The sequence below is a fragment of the Pelophylax lessonae genome (genome assembly GCF_965119305.1).
Source record: "Pelophylax lessonae genome assembly, chromosome: 4".
Taxonomy (NCBI): Eukaryota; Metazoa; Chordata; class Amphibia; order Anura; family Ranidae; genus Pelophylax; species Pelophylax lessonae.
The window spans coordinates 64721968-64739355 of record NC_138771.1 but is presented as its reverse complement, the minus strand read 5'-3'; the positions used below and the strand labels follow the sequence as shown (position 1 = coordinate 64739355).

The 17388-nt window shown below is 46.6% G+C and overlaps 1 protein-coding gene across 3 annotated transcripts in view; it reads left to right on the top strand.

Annotated features, from left to right (window-relative positions):
* LOC309554092 (lamin-B3-like) overlaps nt 1-17388 on the top strand; it is a 210518-nt gene that overhangs the window by 176466 nt on the left and 16664 nt on the right. For 2 of the 3 annotated variants that reach the window (XM_082255633.1, XM_082255631.1), the window contains 2 exons: nt 9411-9506; nt 9600-9654. In XM_082255633.1, coding sequence (XP_082111759.1) covers nt 9411-9506; nt 9600-9638 — 135 coding nt within the window. In that variant the 3' untranslated portion in view covers nt 9639-9654. Of the gene's footprint in view, nt 1-9410; nt 9507-9599; nt 9655-17388 lie in introns of those variants that run through there. The other variant, XM_082255632.1, reaches the window with a different exon arrangement.

Here is a 17388-nt window from a genome sequence, read left to right as displayed (position 1 = left end):
CAGTTGCTGGCTTTGATGGCTTGGCTGTTGAACGATAAGTGCTAAAGTATAGGGGTTTATCTGAGTCGGTGATTCCTATACTGTGTTTAAAGCTAGGAAATCTACCTCCAGGAAGATCTATCATATGTGGAAGACGTACATTGCGTGGTGTGAGACTCTTGGGATTCTTCCTCGCTCTTTTTCGGTGGCTCAGATCTTGACCTTCTTTCAGTGGGGGGGTTGAAGAGAAATTGGCTTTGAGTACCATCAAGGGCCAGGTGTCTGCTTTGGCGGTCTTTCTTTAATGACCTTTGGCCACACACTCCTTGGTGCGTACCTTTCTTCAGGGTGTCCGACATTTGGTTCCTCAAGTGCGGGCTCCATTGTCGCCTTAATTTGGTGCTTTCAGCGCTACAAAAGCCTCCCTTTGAAAATATTTGGGAGCTTCCACTGCGTGCGCAGGGTGTCTAAATTGGCGGCGTTATCCTGTCTGCCTTACATGGTGATTTACAGGGATAAGGTGGTTCTTCGTCCCTGTCCGTCGTTCCTTCCAAAGGTTGTCTCTGATTCTCTTTTGAATAAAGACATTGTGTTGCCTTCCCTGTGCCCCAGGCCTGAACATCCAAAGGAAATTGCCTTGCATGCCTTGGATGTGGTCTGGGCAACTATGGAGTCTTTTAGAAAGTTGCACTTTCTGCACACGGATGGACCTCAAAGGGTTGTCTGCTTCCTCTGCGACTATTTCCAGATGGATCAGACAGACGGTGGTTCAGGCCTATTCCATCAGGGGTCAGGTTCCTCCTTTCCCTGTCAAGGCATACTCTACTAGGGCACTTGGTGCCTCCTGGGCTTTCCGTCATCAGGCATCAGTGACTCAGGTTTGCAAGGCGGCCACCTGGTCAACGGTGCACACTTTCACAAAGTTTTATAAAGTGGAAGTGTTGGCCGCAAGGTTTTGCAGGCTGATGTTTTAGGACTTGATCCTCTTTGAAGGGGTGTGTTTTTTTTTTTTTTTTTTTTTCCAGGGTGGGCTCCAGTTGTTTGGTTGAGCTCCTGTTGTCTGGTTGGCTAATGTTTAGCCTTGGGAATTTTTTTCTTGTTCCCACCCCTCATGTTTAACACTGCTTTGGGACAAAACCAATGGTTTCTCTTTCGTTCATTGAGGGACACAGCTCCAGAATCTTCTTAACCATTGGTTTTTGCTACCCCCTATAGGAATAGGACGCTAGGCAGGAAAAAGCTTTCCCACACCTATGGGGTAGTCCCAGTACATATACTCCCACACTCTGCTATAGGCGTTCAGTTTTTTTTCTGCCTAGTCAGGAGTAAGGATCTAGTTCCTTGCTGGGATCTCTGATCCTAGCATTTTTTTCTTTTTAAATGTCTTTTTTTTCTCTTTTTATTAATTTTCTGTTCTTGTGAGAACTACAATCAACTGCTGGACTGGGCAACAGACTGGATATTCTAAATTCTTAAGGTCTCCTCAGTTCAGCCAGCAAGCGCGTGCAGGCCTCAGCTCCACGCTAGGTCGGCCGCAACTTAGCCCCACTGGATGGGGGCTGGCCTGTGAGTTAAACCTACGAGGGCGCATACAACCTGGTCCTGGCCTGAGTCGCAGTGTGCCTCTTGGCCCGGAGCGGTGCCCACCCGGTTTCATGGTGTGGTAAGTAGTTTCCCCCCTTCTACCCTGGTAGACATTGGCCCCTCCCTGTGATGGTCGGACCCTAGGGTTCCCCTCCCTTACCCCCAGCCTCTCTAAACAGTCACTGTGGGTCTTTGTTTCGGGGGTGTTCTTAGGTAGCGACCCTACTGGGTCTGTGTATACGCACTTCGAGTGCTCTGAACTTTAAAAATGGAGTATGTAGATGCTGCTGCGTCAGAGGCGCCAGTCCCTTTTGGTACCCGCAGCTCCCCTAAAGCGGCAACAGTTTTCCCTTTTACCGCCTACTTTGACAAAATTGTTGCGAGTCAGTGACCTAAGCGCAATAAGTCGGTGCCTAAGCGTTTTGCTACAGGGAATCCCTTGGTATCCCTTTGAAGAGTCCCTGTTAAGAGTGGACAGTCCCACCTGTGGTGGATTCTCAGATTTCCAGGAGGAATAAATCTACTTTAATTCCAATGGAGGAATCTCCGGCTTTTAAAGACCCCTTTGACAAGAGAGCCGAGACTTTGGCCTGCCACATGTTTACTGTGGCTGGTTCGGTCCTTAGGCCGGTGTTCACTATAGCATCGATGTCCCAGACTTTAACGAAGTGGGTAAAGCTTTTGCGCCAGGATCTGGAGGGAGAACAGCTTCCCCCTGCCCTTGCAGAACTGGCGGACCATTTGGTCCAGGGGTTTGCGGTTTGTCTGTGATACCTCTCTGGAGCAGCTCCCTTAGTTTCTAGGCTGTCCGTGATAGCAGTGGTCCTTCGGCACATGGTATGGCTGAAATGCTGGTCTGCAGACCAGTCTTCCAAGAAGGCCTTATCGGTTCTCCCCTTTGTTGGGGGTCGCCTGTTTGGATCTTTTCCTGGATGATATCACTTAAGTCAGGCCGGTGTCCTGTGTGAGGCCCGAGGAGACCAGAACTGGCCCGTCCGGTTTTACCTGATCATTGGAGGAACAGATCTGGAGACGTCTTTACTGAGCTTCGAGAAACTGGACCGGGCATCACCAGACTTGTGGCCTGAGCAACTCTCAGGAGTTGCAGAATTTGCTGCCTCTTTTAAGAGTCCAATTGGAAGTTCTCCGCCCAAGTGGATGGCTGAGTTGGAAAATGATGACATTGAAATGCTAAGAGAATTGGGTAGTCGAACCATCACTAATCTCATGGAGATGGTTCGTGGGCTTCAGAATTTGGCCTATCAGCTAGGACTAGAAGAGTATTAATACATCTTGAGGGAGGCAGCTCCCAACGTGGTTCGCTGGGCTGAAGGACTGAAGGAACCCCTGGCTTTGGATTTTTTCCTCTGTGGCTACATATCCAGTTCTCTGGCCCAGAAGAGGAATATTTGGGTGAGAGTGTTACTAATCGGTTGCTATCTTTGGGCACCTCACTCACAATATACTTTGTGGTTGAACTTTCACTTATTCACCATTACCGATTACACTTGTAGGGTGTGTTTCTATAAAAAATAAAATAATTGGCATATTATTATGGATATTGCAGTTTTTTTGCACATTTTCACTGGCACTTTATATGTTGTCAGCTTTATATAATAATTTAAATGTATGAGCAGTCACGTTTTAAGTATATTATTTATTTGTCACAGTGCACTTTTTTTCCCCTTGGGGGGTGTTTTGTTAATATTCACCTCTTGCACTAAGCACTTTATTAAGTTTCTTTGGGTGCACATACACCTGTATAGGGGTTACCATGCCTCCTTTTTTTAGATACTGCTCAAACAGGTAGCGCCTCATACAAACTTTTTTTCCTTTTGATATACGTCCAATTCTAGACCTCAAGGTTTTGACCCGCTTTGTTCTCCCACATCCCCACATCAAAGGACGCTTACTTTCATATTCCAATATATGTCGGTCATCAGCGTTTCGTCATCCTTGCTGCGGGCGGGGAGCATTATCAATTCATGGTATTACCCTTTGGTCTCGCCTCAGCTCCTCGGATATTCACAAAAGTGTTGGCTCCGATGTTGGCATTGTAGTGGCAGCAGAAGATTGTGGTACTGGGTACCTGGACTATCTTCTGCAAGCTCTAAAGAACAACTTTTAAATTGTGTGGACTGAAGGAGTTTGGTTGGTAATTTAACTTCCAAAAATCTGCTCTGGTTCCGTCCACCAAGTTGGACTATCTGGGTCTGACTCTGGACTCTGCTTCAGCCAGGGTGTTTCTTCCAGGGGGAAAAACTCCAAAAGCTGCAGGATGCGATTTAGCTCCTGTTGTCCTGCAGTCGGCTGTGCCTGATGGGGTTTACCTTTTTTTCGAGGCGGTTCCGTTTGCACAGTTCCACTGGAGACCTCTGCAAAGAGACATTCTTGGCAAGTGGGACAAGAATCCACAGTCTCTAGACTATCTGATCCTGTTGAGCGGGATACGAGAGGGTCCCTGATATGTTGGCTTCGCTCTCTGGTGCTTCGACAGGGGAAATCCTTCCTTCCCCCTATACTGGGCAGTGGTTCCCACGGTTGTCAGCCTGTCCGGGTGGGGAGGCGTTTTGGGCACGGATGTGCTTAAGTGGTCTGGACTCTGGAGGAGTCATGACTTCCAATCAATATACTGGAACTTTGGGTGATAAGATTTGTCTGGCTCTTTGGACAAATAGCCTTCGGCGGTGCCCGATAAGGATTAAATCGGACAATGCCACGGCCGTGGCGTATGTCAATCGCCAAGGGGGCACAAGAAGTGTCCTGCCGGCCTTGGGAGGTAGCCGGCATTCTAAGATTCAGCTGTGTCTCCGGTGGGGAACTCCAGAGGTGGACCTGTTGGACTCTCATCTCAAAGGGAAGGTACAGAGGATTGTGGCAAGGTCTTGGGATCCTCCTGGCCGACGCCACAGACGTACTGGTGGCTCCTTGGGGCCAGTATCTGATATACACCTTTCCCCCACTAAAACTTCTGCCACGTCTCCTGCGAAGGATCGAGGCAGAAGGGATCTGGTTATCGTAGTGGCTCCAGACTGGCCTCGTCCATCTTGGTACATCGATCTGGTACGGCTGGTCGCTGATGCCCTTGAAGACTTCCTCTCAGAGAAGATCTATTGGCCCAAGGGCCAATCTTCCATCCTGCTTTAGTCGCTGGCTTTAACGGCTTGGCTGTTGAAAGCAAGGTGCTGAAGGATAGGGGGTACTGTTTAAGCGAGCCGTACTGTTCGGTTCCATGTAGTGGAAAAGCGCCACCGTACCGAACCGTTCCAACACCGTACTATGCGGTACCATGCAGTGGAAAAGCGCAAAAGCGAGCCGAACTGTTTCGGTTCCATGCAGTGGAAAAGCGTAGTTACAGTACCTATAGGTAAGCCTTATTAAAGGCTTGCCTATGGGTAAGAGTTAAGGTGGATTTACAACCACTTTAAGGCACTTTCCATGTGGGCGCTGAGTGCCTCTTGGGCTTTCCGCCACCAGGCGTCAGTGATACAGGTTTGCAAGGCGGCCATCTGGTCGTCTGTGCACAGTTTCACAAATTTTTATAAAGTGGGTGTACTGACATTTGCGGATGCTGCTTTTGGCCGCAAGGTTTTGCAGGCCGCTGTTTGAGAAGACCTGGTTCTCTTTGAGGGTGTATTGTTTTCAGGTGAGCTCCAGTTGTTCCTGGTTGAGCTCCATGTTACCTGGTTGGCTAGGTTTAGTCTATTGGGAATTTTTTCTGTTGTTTTCCCCACCCTTTATGTTTAACACTGTTTTGGGATGTCCCAGTGGTTAAGATTCTGGCGCTGTGCCTGCAATGGACAAAGGAGAAAATTGGATTTTTGTCTTACCGTAAAATCCTTTTCTCTGATCATTCATGGACACAGCACCCACCCCTCTATTGAGTTGGGTTATTTTTCTTCTGACACGGCTTGCAACAAAACTGAATGCCTATAGAAGAGTGTGGGAGTATATCCCCTGGGACTTCCCCATAGGCGTGTTAAAGCTTTTTCCTGCCTAGTGTCCTACTCCTGTAGGGGGCAGCATAACCCAAGGGTTAAGAAGATTCTGGAGCGGTGTCCATAGAACGAAAATCCAAATTTTGACTTGGTGTAAAATCCATTTCTCTGATGTTCATTGACAGGCACAGCACCCACCCCTCTGTGGAGTTAGAACTCTCCTGACACTGCTTGTAACAAACCTGAGTGGCTATGGAGAGAGGGAGTTTATCCCTTGGGACTGCTCATGGGTGTAGCCAGAATTTGTTTCTGCCTAGTGTCCTACTCCTAATAGGGGTCAGTATATACCCAATTGTTATGAATATCAGGAGCTGTGTCCATCAATGAACAGCAGAGAAATGGATTTTACGGTAAGTCAAAAATACAATTTTTTCTTTGCTAGAAAATTACTTAGAACTCCCAAACATAAAAATAAATTATGTGTGTGTGAATATATATGTGTGTGTGTGTATATGTGTATGTATGTATATATATATATATATATATATATATATATATATATATATATGTATGTGTGTATGTGTATATATATATATATATATATATATATATATATATATGTATATATATATATATATATATATATATATATATATATATGTATATATATATATATATATATATATGTGTATGTGTATATATGTGTGTATGTATGTATATGTGTATATATATATATATATAATCTGTAATTTTTTGTGAAGAATCAACAACAAGTGGAACAAAATTTATTGGATATTTCAAACTTTGTTAACAAATAAATAAAAATTGGGCGTGCAAAATTATTCAGCCCCTTTACTTTCAGTGCAGCAAACTCTCTCCACAAGTTCAGTGAGGATCTCTGAATGATCCGATGTTGACCTAAATGACTAATGATGATAAATAGAATCCAACTGTGTGTAATCAAGTCTCCGTATAAATGCACCTGCACTGTGATAGTCTCAAGAGGTCAGTTTAAAGCGCAGAGAGCATCATGAAGAACAAGGAAAACACCAGGCAGGTCCGAGATACTGCTGTGGAGAAGTTTAAAGCCAGATTTGGATACAAAAATATTTCCCAAGCTTTAAACATCCCAAGGAGCACTGTGCAAGTGATAATATTGAAATGGAAGGAGTATCAGACCACTGCAATGGAGGGAGTATCAGACCACTGCAAATCTACGAAGACCTGGTTGTCCCTCTAAACTTTCAGCTCATACAAGAAGACTGATCAGAGATGCAGCCAATAGGCCCATGATCACTCTGGATGAACTGCAGAGATCTACAGCTGAGGTGGGAGACTCTGTCCATAGGACAACAATCGGTCGTATACAGCAAAAATCTGGCCTTTATGGAAGAGTGGCAAGAAGAAAGCCATTTCTTAAAGATATCCATAAAAAGTGTTGTTTAAAGTTTGCCACAAGCCACCTGGGAGACACACCAAACTTGTGGAAGAAGGAGCTCTGGTCAGATGAAACCAAAATCGAACTTTTTGGCAACAATGCAAAATGTTATGTTTGGCATAAAAGCAACACAGCTCATCACCCTTTCCGCCACCAGGCGTCAGTGATACAGGTTTGCAAGGCGGCCATCTGGTCGTCTGTGCACAGTTTCACAAATTTTTATAAAGTGGGTGTACTGACATTTGCGGATGCTGCTTTTGGCCGCAAGGTTTTGCCGCAACTTGTAAAGCATGTAGATGTCTGTCATTTTTATCATAGGTACTCTCCAACTGTGAGAGACGGAATCTAAAACAAAAATCCAGAAACTCACATTGTATGATTTGTAAATAATTAATATGCATTTTATTGCATGACATAAGTATTTGATCACCTACCAACAAGTATTCCAGCTCTCAGACCTGTTATTTTTTCTTTAAGAAGCCCTCCTGTTCTCCACTCATTACTTGTATTAACTGCACCTGTTTGAACTTGTTACCTGTATAAAAGACCTGTTCCCACACACTCAGACTCCAAATTCTCACACAATGGCCAAGACCAGAGAGCTGTGTAAGGACATCAGGGATAAAATTGTAGACCTGCACAAGGCTGGGATGGCCTGCAGGACAATAGGCAAGCAGCTTGGTGAGAAGGCAACAACTGTTGGCGCAATTATTAGAAAATGGAAGAAGTTCAAGATGACGGTCAATCTCCCTTGGTCTGGGACTCCATGCAAGATCTCACCTCGTGGGGCATCAATGATCATGAGGAAGGTGAGGGATCAGCCCAGAACTACATGGCAGGACCTGGTCAATGACCTGAAGAGAGCTGGGACCACAGTCTTAAAGAAAACCATTAGTAACACACTACGCCGTTATGGATTAAAATCCTGCAGCGCACACAAGGTCCCCCTGCTCAAGCCAGCACATGTCCAGGCCTGTCTGAAGTTTGCCAATGACCATCTGGATGATCCAGAGGAGGAATAGGAGAAGGTCATGTGGTCTCATTAGACAAAAATAGCTTTTTGGTATAAACTCCACTCGCTGTGTTTGGAAGAAGGATGAGTACAACCCCAAGAACACCATCCCAACCGTAAAGCATGGAGGTGGAAACCTCATTCTTTGGGGATGCTTTTCTGCAAAGGGGACAGGATTGCACCGTATTGAGGGGAGGATGGATGGGGCCATGTATCGCGAGATCTTGGCCAGCAACCTCCTTCCCTCCAGAGCATTGAAGATGGGTCGTGGCTGGGTCTTCCAGCATGACCACGAAAACGCAGTCAGAACAACTAAGTAATGGATCCATGAGAAGCATCTCAAGGTCCTGGAGTGGCCTAGGAACAACAACAGAAAAGAAAAAGGGTGCACCGACATAGTGCATTACCACTAAAAATGTATTAAAAATATTTAAAAAGTATACATTATACTCACAAAGCAGGTGTGCATACATACATCAACATAATACACATATAGTCTCCAAGGTGCCAAGGAACCGCACTGTGCTGAATGGTATTCAGTGTGCCGCATGGGGCTGCTGTCTAGGCTGACGCATTTCAAGGGCGAACCCCCTTCCTCAGAGCCAAAAAGAGTTGCTCATCTTTTGGCTTTTCAGTGCGCCCTTTTTCTTTTCTGTTGTTGTTCCTAGTTGGTTTCAGATCCTGAAGGGGCAGCAAGACCACAAGCTTACCCACTCAAGTTTGAAGTAGCTCTCTTCCTTCCGGCCTATGTTATACTCGAGCGCAGGAGAATTGTTCTACTACCTGGAGTGGCCTAGCCAGTCTCCAGACCTGAACCCAATAGAAAATATTTGGAGGAAGTTAAAAGTCCATATTGCCCAGCAACCGCTCCGAAACCTGAAGGATCTGGGGAAGCTCTGTATGGAGGAGTGGGCCAAAATCCCTGCTGCAGTTTGTGCAAACCTGGTCAAGAACTACAGGAAACGTATGATCTCTGTAATTGCAAACAAAGGTTTCCGTACCAAATATTAAGTCCTGCTTTTCTGATGTATCAAATACATGTCATGCAATAAAATGCAAATTAATTACTTAAAAATCATACGATGCGATTTTTCTGGATTTTTGTTTTAGATTCCGTCTCACAGTTGAAGAGTGCCTATGATAAAAATTACAAACCTCTACATGCTTTGTAAGTAGGAAAACTTGCAAAATTGGCAGTGTATCAAATAATTGTTCACCCCACTGTGTGCAGAAGGGCCTGGGGGCGGAGAGTGTACGGTGGTTGACCTGTTAATTGTAAAAAGGTGAACTTGCACGTAAATTACTTCTGCAGTTTTGTTTTATCTTCTGTACTGTACTTCTTGACAACCTGCACTGCATGAAGATACCCATAAGTGTTATCGGGGTATTGGTTCATTCCTGTTGCTTCCATTTATCACACTTATCAAATCACAAATGCACTTTTATTTTTTTCCTCCAGGAGTGTGCTGAATTTACCCTCATTAGAGTACAGAGAGAGGAAGGAGAGACAGATGATGACTTTTTGGACGAGGAGCTATCAGAGTTTCGAGCCAGGGTATGTATATAGCCTGATTTCATTTGGTAATTTATTTCTGGGAGAAGAGATTTGAATATGCCGTCTTACATTGCTGTTTGTTTGGTGATTCAGCCAAAACGAAAGAAAAAGAAATGTTGCTTAATGTCATGATGACAGTGTCTGCAGGTGAGGCCTCTTGCATGGATCGGTGTCTGCATGCTGCCCCCTACTGCATAATACTGTTGTACAGTGCTGTGAAAGTTTTTTCGCTTTTGTTTATCGACTGGGACAGCGCTCCATAAATCATAACTAGTGGGTTATATTGCCTTCTCCAGGAGTAGGACTAGGCAGAACAAAAAACACCTGGCTACACCCATGGGCTGGTATAGAACCCCCCTCTCTGCTCTAAGTAATCAATTTGAATCTGTCTAGTTAGGAGTAAGGACCTAGGCTGCCGGCTGGGATCTCTGGTCCTAGCAACCTTCTCCTTGTTTACATCTTTTTTTGTTCTCTCCCGGGAGATCCACAACCAACTGCCGGGCTGGGCGAAGGGCTGGATAATCTATCTCCAGTAGTCCGTCCCCCCCCCCCGCCCCTGCCAGCGAGTGCGTGCAGACTGCAGCTACGTGCTAGGTTGGCCACGACATAGCCTCATGGACAGAGGCTGGCCTGTGAGTTAAACATCTCGCAGTTTTGCATACGACTGGGCTTGGGTCTGAGTCGTAGCAGTCCCTTGGCCGACAGCTCCCCTACTTTGGTGGTAAGGAGTTCCATTTGGTGCAAAACCCACACTATGGAAGGGGGAAGTACAGTTCCCCCTCTACCCTTTTAGTTACAAAAAGGGTTCCCCCAATGGTTTGGGACTTTACGTGCCACTAAAACACTGAACAAAAAATACAACTGTGTATAAATAATTTGACAATTTTATTACATAGAAAACACAAATATTAAGAACAAACAATTATATATCTAGCATACAACTAGATATATGTGAATTTAAAACCTGCATGCAAGGACAGACCAGTATCCAAACCGAAGACTCCTAGGCACCATTAGTGGAAAGAACCGGACAGGACCCTACGCGTTTCGGGTATGAAAACCCTTCTTCAGGGGTCAACCAGAGTTCTATACACAATGTATACCAAGAGAAGTCTTTTTTGTAAGGGTAACTGGGCTGTCAATTAAAACCGAGTGTCTGATCTCACTAGGACATTGTTCACTGAGAAGAGAAATAGTAAAGGCAATGGCCGATAATTGGCAGGATCGTGGGCGCCCCGATGATCCACTGTTAGTCCTAGATAGTCCCCATGGGTGAATGGGCCAGTGTGATATCTCTGTAGTCACTGTTATAAGTGAGTATTGCTCGTGGCAAGAGGTAAGCGGAGTACATAAGTTTTAGGTCTGACGACGTGGAATACATCCTACGTCCTGCCTCAGTGGGAGAAGACAGCCTCTGCAATTGACAGCCCAGTTACCCTTACAAAAAAGTCTTAATCTCAGTCCTGATGTCTCAGACCCTAACTGAATGTGTCAAGCTTTTGCGCCAGGGCCTTGGGGATGAGCAGGTCCCTGCTGCTGATGTTGATTTAGCAGGCCAGTTGGTCCATGGGCTGCAGTTTATTTGTGATGCAGCTTTGGATACAGCTCCTGTGCTGTCCAAACTTTGTTTCAGCGGTGGTGATTAGGCGCGTGCTGCGGCTTAAGAATTGGTCCACAGACCAAGCCTCTAAAAAAGCTCTCACTGATCTGCCCTTTCAAGGCGATCGCTTGTTTGGGGCTACCCTGGATGACATCATTAAAGGTATCACGGGAGGCAAGAGTACATTCTTGCCCCACAGTCAAGGAAAGGGAAGGAGTCTCGTCGCAGGCGGGGGCCCTCCTTCTCAGACAATAGTAAATTATTTCGGGTTTCTGGGAAATGGATCTTTCAAATCTTCTCTGGGAGGTTCCAAGCAATCTTGGTTTGGCAAGCATAGAGCTAGCTTCCCCGGGCCAGCAGACAAAACTCATTCAGCATGAAGGTCTGCCTTCAAGCAATAATGGGGTGCTGGGACATCTTCGCTGGTTTCCAGCCCCGTGGACGACTTTGGTGAGCGTCAAGGAGATCTGCTAAATGTTTCTTTTGGGGGTACCCAGAAAGGGGGACAAAGCTTGTCCTTTTCAGGTTTTTAGGTCTTGAGTCTCCTTGTGGGGATTTAATTCCTGCAAAGGTTCAGCTGATGTCTGAACTACCTAAGGTCCCCCCTATCCCTGTCTAGGGAATTGATTTACTTAGGTCTGATTCGATTTCTGACCAGGGTTGTCCTTTCTCTGCACAAACTTCAGGGACCACATTCCGTGATTCACCGGCTACTGTCACACAGATAGTTGTCTCTCGCATTTTTGCATGCAGGTTCCGAGTTTGGTGGTATCCACCTTCAAGACAGTTCTGTGTGCACAGTCCTACATGCAGCTCCTATTAGCAGGTTCGGCTCCACAGAAGGATACTGAAATTTGTGACAAGGTCACGGGGTCCTCTGACAGACACCGCAGGCGTCCAAGTGCCACGGTAAGGCCAGTATCATCCTTGCTTAAGGCTTCTTCTGCAGTTCCTGTGAGGAATCAAGAGCGAGGATCTTCCAATCATCCTGGTGGCTGAAAAACCTCCCTTGGGGGCTTTCTCTCAGAGAAGACTAGTTGTCCCAAGGGCTGATCTACCATCCTGCTTTAGTCGCTGGTTTTAGTGGCTTAGCTATTGAAAGCCGGGTACTGAGGACTGTCTGGATCAGTGATCTCTACTATGGTGAAAGCGAGGAAGAGGTCTTCTTCCAGCAAGATATACCATTATACGTGGAAAGCATACATTTCTTGGTGTGAGTCGATTGGCGCTCATCCTTGATCCTTTTCTGTGGCTCGGATCTTAACCTTTCTTCAACAGGGTGTTTAATCAGAAGTTGGCCTTGAGTACCATCAGGGGCCAGGTGTCTGCCTTGGCAATCTTCTTTCAGCGACCCCCTAGCCACGCACTCTTTAGTTGGTACCTTCATTCAGGGGGTTTGACATGTGACTCCACCTCTTTTGCTGCCATGGGATTAATATTTAGTACTTTTGATTCTCCAGAAACCTCCATTTGAGAATATTCAGGAAATTTTCTTGCCTAAGTTATCCCAGAAGGTGACTTTCTTGGTGGCTATTACCTCAGCCCGCGGTATCGAAGTTGGTGGCATCATCCTGTCGCAGTCCCTATTTGGTGGTCCATAGGGACAGTGGTTCTTTTGTCCCTGTCCATCATTCCTGCCAAAAGTTGTCTCTGACTACCATTTGAATTAGGACATTGTGTTGTCTTCCTTGTGTCCCAAGCTGGCTCATCCCAAGGAATTTTCTTTGCATACCTTGGATGTGGTTTGTGCGATTCTGGGGTATCTGGCAGCTACTGAGTCTTTTTGGAGGTCAGACTCACTTTTTGTTTGTCTTTTAAATTGAAATAAAAATTAAAGATGAATTTAAGATGATAATCAATATACATAAAGAATCAAATCACAATGTAAAGGTTGCCCCTGGGGATCCATGGTCCCACTTACCGAGCTGTGCATCCTACATTCTTGAGGCTTCTTCAGTATCCTAGCTCTGGGAGCCATCCCCAGATTAACATTATCTCAAGTTCATCTTTTTTAATCCATTTTTAATTCATTCATTTTTTTTTCATTTGACTATACGCCATACATTGTAAGGCAGTAGAAGTATTTGGAAGCCATGGAGGCTGCTGGTTGGTTTAGATACCAGTTGGTCCCGCCCACAGGGGAAAGGGGAGGAACTTATACAAGTGAATTCAGTATATATTTGGGTCTCCTGAAAGACAGACCAGCTCTGAGGAAGAGTGTGTGACTCCCGAAACATGCGTCAACTGTCCAATTACATGGACATGTTCATTTCCACATTTGGTGGATTCTCTACATCCGATTTTTGCTCTTCATGTCTGTGAGCATGTTTTTGGCATTTTAATAAACTTTTTAAAGGTATCCAAGGGTAATGCACCAGGTGTTTGCACCTTCTTTTTTATTTCATGTGCTTATGCTTGGAGTTCCCTGCCTGAGGAGAGCGACACGCTTGTCCTCCCCAGTGGAGTAAGCGATTGGGTGATTCAGTTGTTTGGAATATTGAATTAGATACTTTGGCATCTGCGGATGCTTCTTTTGGCCACAAAGTTTTACATGCTGTTTTAAGAGGGGCTGTTCCCTCTTGAGTGTTTTTTTTTTTCTTTAAGCTTTTATTTCTCTTTCATTCATCGACGGACGCAGCACTCCATAAATTATAACTAGTTGATTATATTGCCTCCTCCAGGAGCAAGACTAGGCAGAACAAAAAAAAATGCCTGGCTGCGCCGATGGGCCATCCTCAGCTGTTATATAACCCCCCCCCCCCTCTCTGTTCTAGGCAATCCGTTTTAATCTGTCTAGTCAGGAGTAAGTACCTATGCTCCTGGCTGGGATCTCTGGTCTTTTTTCTCTCAGGAGATCTACAATCAACTGTTGGGCTGGGCAACGGGCTGGATAATCCAGATCCAGTGTCCCCAACCCCCCCCCCCCCCAGCCAGCGGGCACGTGCAGACCGCAGCTACACGCTAGGTTGGCCTCAACATATCCTCACAGACAGAGGCTGGCCTGCAAGTTAAACTTCTCGCAGGGTCGCATACCACTGGGCTTGGGTCTGAGTCGCAGCGGTCCCTTGGCCGACAGCTCCCCTACTTTAGTGATAAGGAGTTCTGTCTGGAGCGTTACCCACACCATGGAAGGGTAAGTACAGTCCCTCCTCTCCCCTTTTTCTTTGGGGGGGGGGGACACGGGTAACCTTCAGGGACAGTTCCCTTCTCCTATCCTTAAATCTCTCACTGAGCTGGGCTTCCCCCCCACTCCCTTCCCCCCTGTCTGGAGCAGGGCAGAGAATGCAGCAGAGCCCCCTGGGGTCTCCCCTGCTATTCCCACTCTGTAAGTGTCCATGGGTGAATGCCCTGCTGTTTGCAGTGGTGGTATAGTGCAGGGGGTCCCAGTGCAGAGTGCACAGCAGAGTCTCCCCTAAACGTGTGTCCTACCTTCGGGGGGGGATCCCCTTTGTAGAGGGTGCAGGAAAGATCCTGTCAGCATGCTTCAGTGTAGCTGATGGGGGTAATTTTCCCTTAGTCTAGATAGTCTCCGGTTGGTGGTCATGTTTGTGGAGCCGAATGATGTCACAGGGCCATTGTCTTTTAGTGTGGCTGGTCTCCGGCTGGCGGCCATGTTTGTGTGATGATGTCACGGGGATGCTGGAGGACTGAGGCCTTGTTGAGCTGCTGAAGCTCCTCCTCCTCCTCTTCTGCTTTCTCCTTCGTTTCCTCTTCCTGTGCCCGGGACATATGAACTAGGATAGCATTAATGATGATGCTGGGTTTGAATACTCGGTGCTCCTCCCGGTCCGTAGAGTCTTTGGGGGGGATCCCTGTTCTCTCTCTCTGCCGATAGGTACCCTGAGCCTTGGGGGGATCCCTTAGTGGTGCCAAAAAGATTGTTTTGGTCTTCCTTTCCTTATAGAACCTCAGTCACATCTCCCCCACTGACCCCGTCATGGAGGTGGCAGGTCCCTCAACCCCAGTCCTTAGTGTCACGGTTGGAAGTGGCGTGTGGGCAAAGGCCCAGGAGGAAGCATCCCCCGCCTTCCCCTGCTCAGTCTATCTAGTCTATCTCATCTGAGCCTGATGCCATCATGGACGCAGCTCATCCAGGGGGGCTTAATATCACACCCCCAGATCCCTCCGATCGTGAGGATGATTCCTCCATGGTCGCAGCAGCAAATGAAAAAGCACTGGTAGTTGCACTTATCACTGCAGTGCGTGAGACTTTAAAAATCGAGCATGTGGCTGATGTAGCCACAGATGTGGCTGTGTCGTTTGGTACGCATACGTCACCTCGCACTCCTTATGTGCCTTATTTTGACAGGTTTTCCTGTAGGGAATGGGAACAACCAAAATGACCCTTTGTGGTCCCCAAAGGTTTTGCTGTACGTTACCTTTTTGAGCAGTCCCTTTTAAAAAAGTGGGATAGTCCACCAGTGTCCAACCCTCCTATTTCCAGGTTGAGTAAAGCAACCATGATCCCAGTAAAGGAATCCCTGTCCTGTAAGGACCCGGCTGACAAAGCGGAGGCTGTGGCACGCAGCATGTTAACTATGGCTGGTTCGGCATTGCCTCAGCCCTTGTGTTTTAGACCTGAACTGAATGGGCCAAGCTTTTAAGCCAGGGCCTGGGGGGTGAGCAGGTCCCTGCTGCTTATGTTGATTTAGCGGACCAGTTGGTCCATGGGCTGCAATTTATTTGTGATGCAGCTTAAGATACAGCTCCTGTGCTGTCAAAACTTTTTCGGCGGTGTTTCGGCAGTGATGATTAGGCGCGTGCTGTGGTTTAAGAATTGGTCCGCAGGGTATCACGGGAGAAAAGAGTACCTTCCTGCCACAGTCACGGAAAGGGAAGGAGCCTAGTTGGAAACTGGGGCCCTCCTTCTCAGCCCATAGAAAATTCCTTTGTGCTTCTGGGACAGAGAATAAGAGAAATAGATCTTTCAAATCTTCCCTGGGAGGTTCTTAACCTTAATCTGGTAAGCCTAGAGCTATCTTCTCTGGATCCGCAGACAAGACCCCTTCATCATGAAGGTCTGCCCTCACCCATTATTAGGGTGGGGGGACATCTTTGCTGGTTTCTGGTCCCGTGGACTACTTTTGTGAGCGTCAAGGAGATCCGCAAAATCCTGCAAAGGTTCAGGTGAGGTCCGAACTACCTAAGGTTCCCCTATCCAGTAAATTAAATTACCTAGGTCTGATTTTAATTCTGATCAGGATCGTCCTTCCTCTGGACACATTTCAAGAACCAGAGGCTGTGATTCACCAGCTGCTGTCTCACAGACCGTTCTCTCTCCCGATTTGCATACAGGTTATGAGTCTGGTGGTATCCACCTTCCAGACAGTTCCGTTTGCGCCACAGGAGGATACCAAGGTTCGTGGCATGATCAAGGTTTCCTCTGGCAGACACCGCAGGCGTCCAAGGACCATGTTAAGGCCAGCATCATCCTTGGCTTAGGCTGCTTCTGCTGCTCCTGCGAGAAATCAAGAGCGAGGATCTTCTAATCATCCTGTTGGCCGTAAACGTCCCTTGGGGGCTTTCTCTCAGAGAAGACCAGTTGTCCCAAGGGCAGATCTACCATCCTGCTTTAGTCGCTGGTTTTAGTGGCTTAGCTATTGAAAAGGCAGGTACTGAGGGATATAGGTCCATCTGGATCAGTGATCCCTACTATGGTGAAGGCGAGGAAGTCCTCTTCCAGCAAGATATACCATCGTACATGGAAAGCGTACATTTCTTGATGTGAGTTGATTGGCGCTCATCCTTGATCATTTTCTGTTGCTCAGATCTTAACCTTTCTTCAACGGGACGTTGATCAGACGTTGACCCTGAGTACCATCAAGGGCCAGGTGTCTTCCTTGGCAATCTTCTTTCAGCGACCCCTAGCCACGCACTCTTTAGTTGGTACTTTCATTCAGGGGGTTCGACATGTGTATCCACCTGTAGGTCTCTTTTGCTACCATGGGATTTAAATTTAGTGCTTTCGATTCTCTAGAAACCTGCATTTGAGAATATTCATAAAATTCCCTTGCCTACATTATCCCAGAAGGTGACATTCTTGGTGGCTATTACCTGCAGGGTATCTGTGTTGGTGGCATTATCCTGTTGCAGTCCCTATTTGGTGTTCCATAGGGATAAAGTGGTTCTTCGTTCCTGTCCATCATTCTTGCCCAAAGATGTCTGACTTAAATTTGAATGAGGATGTTGTGTTGCCTTCCTTGTGTCCCAAGCCGGCTCATCCCAAGGAATTTGCTTTGCATACCTTGGATGTGGTTCGTGCGATTTGGGTGTATCTGGCAG